We start from the raw sequence: 7057 nt of genomic DNA on the forward strand, positions 1-7057 counted from the left end.
ACCTCTAACGTAAACATATCACCATAATGATTGACAGTTAGGAGGACCACTTATTTAGATGATCCACCCGGATATAAAAGTTTGTCCTCTATACCTTTAACTTTGACTCCTAAAACCCAAGTTTATATTATAATCAGAAAAATAAAAACATTCTATGCTTTGCTGTATAACAGAGCGTTTGTAATTGAACCATTAAAGCAGATTCAGGATCAGTTCGGTGACTTTTATTCAAACGCTTCATGAAGCTCAGCTAATTCTAAACCGCAGAACATAGAGTCTAAAAATAAACTGCAAACACACGTTGTCACCTCTAACGCAGCTTCCTCAAAGCTTGACCAAGCCTCCCTCTGAAGTCTGAACATGACTCAGTCAGTGTGTATCACCCCCCCCGACACACACCCCAACCCCTCCCCCTCCACTTTCTGCCGGTATATAATCTGAACCACCTCCAGTCACAGGGAGCCGCTCAGACATCCAGAGGGAGCAAAGATCAGCGCCGCTCAGCCTCTACAGTGTTCAGGAAGATAAACAACCGGAGGAAAACAATGACGATGAGGGTCGCTCTGCAAACTCTGATAACATGTAAGTCAGCTCTATAATCAGTGCTCTCACAGACCTGCTTTTCATTGATTTTGTCTGATTTCCAGTTTGTTTAATGTAAACGATTTAAAGTCATACTAAAAGACATCACTTATGACTAAAGTTGATTCATAAAATGAGTTATGGAAAAATTAAGAGGAAAATTAGTCAGTTCTAACAACTTTGAATTGGATTGTGTAAAGTTAATGTGTAGCTAAAGAAAGATTAAATGATAACTCATATTTCACAGGGGGATGTTAAACAGAGCAGAGTTTTTTTTTTCAATGATTGATTCATCGATGAAGCAAAAACATTTGACCTAAACAAGTGGAGCCTGGAAGGAACATTTGTTTCTGGCTTTTGGTATCAGGAAGTGTTTGCTCCTCTCTTCATGTCACATAATTCAGAAACCTTTAACAGTGCATTTAAAGGATGCCGAAAAGTTTTTTTTTTTCCATTTTAAGCTGCGTTCTTCTTGAATAACTAAACTGTTATTCAAGAAGATCAACCATAAGATCAAAGTTTCTGAAAGAGAAACTCTCAAAAGCGTCAGAACGGATTTGGGTTCCCACTTCCTGCACACCAAGCCGCCGTTAGCTGAAAACAGGTCTGCATGGTGTTCTGTATGCTGCAGACAGAGAGCCTCTTAGGAAATGAAGCTAGAAGACAGTGACAATGCATAACATGTAAAACCTGACTAACCTGAGACAAACTTTATAAGGATAACTCTCTCTATTATATGTCTCACTCTTTACCTTGCAGATGGCTGGTATTATTTGGTATATCTCCATCCATCTCATTTCTTAAAATCAGGGATGTAGGAAGGAAGAGTTCAAGAGAAAAACAAGTAGTTAACTTTTCCAGAGAGATTCAGACTCCATCTGTCTGTTCCTGCTTATTCTGTCAGGGTTTTAGCTTCTGTCTATCTCTGGCAGTCTTTGGGCAAGAGGCCAGGTACACCCTGGACAGGTGGTCAGTCTGTCACAGGGCAACACAGAGACACACAACTGTGGACTCTAGTTGGAAGCCAGGGTACCCAGAGAAACCCTCCACATGCACAGGTAGAACATACAAACTCCACCCAGAAAGAACCTGGGCCGGAAATCGAACCCAGAACCTTCTTGCTGCAAGGCAACATTTCTACAAATACGCCACCATGCAGCTCATTCAGACTCCTCTTTGGGAGTTCAAGATATTCCCAGGCTATAATATGAACTCACTTTTCTTAAAAGGTGTATTTTACTTGGGTAAAACCTTCTATAAAAGGAGATGTTTACTTTCTTTTAACTTTTTAGTATGTCATTCAAAGAAAATAAATGAAATCAAAGAACACTGTAGGCCAACCAGTTGGTTACACAACAGATAATATGGTTTATTTCTCAGTAACTATAACGTCTGTAAACCATTTGTGGTGAAAACTGACCAAAATTCTATTTGCACTGAATTATAGGTCTGGTGTTATCTTCAGCATTTGCAACAACAGCTACAGTTACAATAACTGGATCCTCAACAACAGTGTCTGCAACTCCTTTATCCACTAACAGTCCCTCCGCTCCAACCAGCAGTAGCCAAACGGTACCTACAGTTACAACAACTGGATCTTCAACAACAGTGGCTGAAACTACTGTATCCACTAAAAGTCCCTCCACTCCAACCAGCAGTAGCAAAACGACAACCACTGTTACAACAACTGGATCACCAACAACAGTGGCTGAAACTACTGTATCCACTAAAAGTCCCTCCACTCTAACCAGCAGTAGCCAAACGCCTAAAACCTTGATGCCTACAGAGACCACCACATCATCTGAGACTGAGATGAGCACTACAATGTCTCCTACAACTTCATCATCACTCTCACCATCCTCCACCACCTCAGGGCCTCAGACAACGGACACAGCCGTCACCACCACCACACCCCTGACCACTCCACCAACTGAGAGCACCCAAACCACCCTAACATCCACTAACCTCCCCAGTCCAACCAGTGCCATCACCGTGACCTCTGACCAAACGACGACACCTGCGAGCGACACCACCACCACCACCGTCTCTACCTCCACAGCTGGTTCCCCAGCCAATAGCGTATCCTCACAACCAGCGAGCTCAACTGGAGCTCCGACCACCACACCATACAGTTCCTCTACTGCCAGGCTGACGTCGCCCAAGGCCCCAGCCAGCAGCCCCACATCCGAAGGGGGGGAACAGAAACCGAAGCCTCTCAGCTCAGGTACGCGATCGATTCATGTATTTTCATTATTTATTAAGAAAGGCAGCCATGAGGTACAGTAGCCTTAGTGATCAGTTTCAGTCTTGGAAGACCAAGATCCGTCTTTTAAGCCAAGTTCATAGATTTTTATCAAACTTGAGGTAAGAGCCTTAGGAAGGTCATTCCAGAGGCTTAATTTTGTGCCTGTTGATCCATTTCAGACCCGTTAGATGCGAGTTAGGAGGCGATGACGTTTTAACATCCACTTCAGGCACTAGTCTTATTACTTTTAGATCCAGTTAGTGTAAAACAATTAGTGTAAAATACTGACACCACTGGCAGAAAAACAAACCCCACAACATGATAACACCAACACCATGCCTTACAGTGTTCTTAGGCTTAAAGGGTCCCATTGATTCCTTTAAACATGTATTTTTGACTTTTGACGAGATGATCAATCTGTCTGGTCTGAAAATAAACCTTCAGTCCAGGCGGAGGTTGTGTCATTGTGAATTTGAATAGGAACAAAATAAAGGGAAAATGAAAAAAACATTTCATGAAGAACTCAGAATTATCCTACACTGGAAAAACAATCTAGAAACAAGTAAAAATGTCTTAAATTAGGTGTATTTACCTTTAAAATGCACTTGAAATAAGACAATGCAATTGTGCTTTCTTATTTTGAATGTAAATTGTCTTGTCCCATTGGCAAAATGTCTCTTTTACCTTATCAATTCAAGAACAAATGCACTTGTTTTAAGAAAAAAATGACTTATCTAGATTTTGATTTTTTTCCAGTGTACGATGATAAAATGCCCCCATTTTAAGAAAAATATATTTACTTTTACCTTTTTTTTATGTTCACCCAATCTTCTCTGTGGAAAACTAAACCATAAAACCTCTCTGTTGCCATGGGAAACCGGAGTTTAAATTCAGGACTGGTTTAAATCCTTTGCAGTTAGAAACCTGGAGACGACCTGGAATAGTCTCAAAGAGATTTGAAAATTGGTTTTGAAATAGACAGCAGCCCAAGATAAAGCTTCTAGAATAGTCTTTCCGTTTGCTTTCCCTCAGTCTTAAATCAAACACGTTTAACTCAGGTTTAAGTGAAAATTCATGCCTTGTTTGTTGTTTGGGGAAGAAAAAAGCCAAAAATATGTGAAAAGTTGAAGAAATTTAACTTTATACTGACTCTCAAACAACATATTCAAACCAATTTGCTCCAAACGAATGGACTTTCATCTTAATAAACGAAAGCGTCACCCATTAAATCCTAAACACGCCTCATGAAGGTAATAATCACATAAAGACTAGCTGATCACCTTTTACAGGTGAAAGCCAGCTGAGTTCTGCACTGTCCCACTGCTCTGACCTTGTTAAGGAAAAGTTCATGCTGTGGTTAATATGTGAGCCAGTTTCTTCTCACACTTCCTTTATGAGATTTATGCACGAACAAGAGAAAAAGAAACAAGTCCTTTTGATAACTGCTCCTTCTCCCCGTTTGGTTAATCCGGCTTCAGAAAGTCACGGTTTTAAACTCAAACCCCTGCAAGGCCGGTGTTCGAAAACCAATAGACCTTTACTGAATTCACCTAAATAAAATGGTTAAACTACCTCACTAGCATGCACACTGCAGAAAGGAAGTAAAATCCCCTTTAAAAGATTTTATTGGCACATCATTTGAATAGGTAAATAAAGGAACTTTCAAATACAATATGGTTTAACAGTTAAAAGAAAACAGGTTCATTATCTTATGTTTATTTGCCCTAATTTTGGCAGGATGATAAATGATTTGCCAACGGAATGAGTTTGCCCTTAAAATGAGATTAGTTAGATATTATGCATTTAAAATAAGATGATAAAGTTGCTTTTTTCTTATTTTAAACATCAACCATTTAAGTCAATTAACATACACTGGAAAAAAGATCTAGAATTATGTAAAAAATTTGATTATTTGCAAATGGAATTAATATTTTTACCCTTAAAACAAGATAATTAAATAAAATGCACTTAAAATAAGAAAATGCAATTGTGTTTTCTTATTTTAAATGTAAATTGTTTTGTTCCATTAGCAAAATGTCTCTTTTACCTCCACAATCCATTAACAAATGCACATATATTAAGAAAATAAACTATAAAAAGGGTATATACATATATTTCAAAAAAGTTTGGATTATTTTCAGATAAAGTTTTGTACATCTCTGCTAATATTGGAGTCAATTGTGTTGCAGCAGATATAAATCTAGAATTTGCAGAACACTAGCTGTTCTGGAAATGCTATAGAGCTGGAAATGCAAATGACTGGAAATAATCTCTGTACAGGTTTTAAATTTTCTGAACCTGAAATAAATCTTTCTGACATTTACTGCAAGGTATTTTCCTCTGCTGTTATTTTATTTGCTGTTTATTTCATCATGCTGCTTGTTATGGAAACCTTAAGCCCATAAAACGTCCAGGTATCGGCCCACCCAGTGTTTATTTCCTGTTAGCGGGAACTGAACCTCCTTCCCATCATGGCTGACGTTCCAGCCCTGTACGAGAAATATAACTCAGATCTTTTACGGTTTCTTGCCTCACTGTACTTTGCTATTTTTATGAGTAGCCGCACTGTAAAATCTCCCGATAAGTGTATTTCCCTTAATTAGAGCAGGTAAATTATAGAATTTATTAATAGAATAAGATAATTCACCTATAGACCAAAAAAAAAGAAAAGAACTCTATTATCTTACTTCCAGTGCATAATATCTAATTGTCTTATTTTTATGACAAAAAATACAAATTTCATTTATATCATCTGATTTACCTGCCCACATTAGGGGTAAATAGACTCATTTTAAGACAATTTTACTTTTTTTAATTCATTTTTTGCAGTAATTAAGCTTTGGTTTGTTTCTTTGCATGATTTCAAATATTCAGTTTGGGATCAATTAAGGATCAAACTAAAAAATAAAAATAAAATAAGAAAATCCTGCTTTTTTGCAGAAGCCTATCAATAATCTGAGCTGGGATTATTATCTGGAGATAAATTTGGGACTAGGATTTCAGAATTTCACTTCACTGAAAGGAAAACAGTATCATAAAAAACCCAAAAGATTATCTTAGTTTTACTTCTTTTTTTTTTTTTTTTAAAGGTATTAAGGAGTATAAACGGAAACTAAAACTATATCTTTAAAGTGAACAAAGAGTATGACCAGGATAAAGGGGGATTCATTAAGCAGAATCAGGGGATGCGTAGAATTCAAGGAGTCAAACAGAGATTGGATCTGACATCAAAAGTTAAAAAAAACAGAATAATATAAAAAGGATGAGAATGGTTCCCAAAGAGGGAAAAAGAGGGGATTAGGATGAGTGGGATGAAAGGGGTATAAACTAGGATGAAGGTAAAACGGAGGAAAAATAATGAAGAATTATGAGAAAGATGAGTGAAATGAAAAGTGTTCCATGCATCTTTGGATGCAATGTCATGAAGCAGATATCTTCATGTGTTACCAGCCTTTAGGAACAGAAATTTATTGCAGAATCTGTATTTATTCACTAAATGAAGACGGACTAAAGCTAAAATGAGTTAATGTGACAACAGAGCAGCAGTTAATCAACTCTAAAGCATCCACTTTTTGTCAACATAATGCATTTTAGTTTTTTAATTTCCTCTCCTTAATATGGATTGAGTTTTTTTTTCCCAGTCTAGTTGCAAGCAAAGAAACTAAATAAGTTAAACCTAAAAGAGTTTTGGAAGTTACTTGTTTGTTATTTCTTTTCATATGAATTCATATGAAAAGTTTGAAGAGTTGCTTTTTTAGACACATTCTCTCCACTCCTGGGTGGCGGAGTTTCCCCTGGAGGATGGAGTGAAAACACGTTTCTATTGGTCTGCTTATATTGGGCTTGAAGTGAAGAGAGTTTGAAAAGAATGCAACTTTTAAAACTCAATATAAAAAGGTGAAGAAAATAAAATTTGAAAACATAGACCCTGTAAAAAAAAACGTTTAAAGAAATAAAATATGAAATAATGAAATAAAAAGAATTTACATAAAAAAATTATTTCATTTATTTAGTAACTTTTAACAACACGTAAAAAAACAGCTAAATTACTCTCCAAATCTTTTTTTTTCCTAGAAATTTAGCTTCTGTAAATTTTCTGGAAACATTTTTCCTGTTCCCATTTACAAAATTATTATTATTAATATTTTTTTTGCTTACAATACCAATAATGCAACTTAATTCCCTCCATACAGAAATGTACAGATTTTGTTCTTATGATTCTTTTAGTAT

The 7057-nt window shown here is 36.7% G+C and overlaps 1 protein-coding gene across 1 annotated transcript in view; it reads left to right on the forward strand.

The window, feature by feature from the left end:
• The first annotated feature begins 464 nt into the window (after nucleotides 1-464).
• The window catches only part of LOC107097076 (mucin-5AC-like), a 9795-nt gene continuing 3202 nt past the window's right edge, over nucleotides 465-7057 (forward strand). Inside the window, exons 1-2 of the mRNA XM_015394068.1 lie at nucleotides 465-582; nucleotides 2030-2806. Coding sequence (XP_015249554.1) covers nucleotides 546-582; nucleotides 2030-2806 — 814 coding nt within the window. The 5' untranslated portion in view covers nucleotides 465-545. The remainder of the gene's footprint in view (nucleotides 583-2029; nucleotides 2807-7057) is intronic.

This window comes from Cyprinodon variegatus, unplaced genomic scaffold (assembly GCF_000732505.1).
Source record: "Cyprinodon variegatus isolate N-32 unplaced genomic scaffold, C_variegatus-1.0 Scaffold670, whole genome shotgun sequence".
NCBI classification, from domain to species: domain Eukaryota; kingdom Metazoa; phylum Chordata; class Actinopteri; order Cyprinodontiformes; family Cyprinodontidae; genus Cyprinodon; species Cyprinodon variegatus.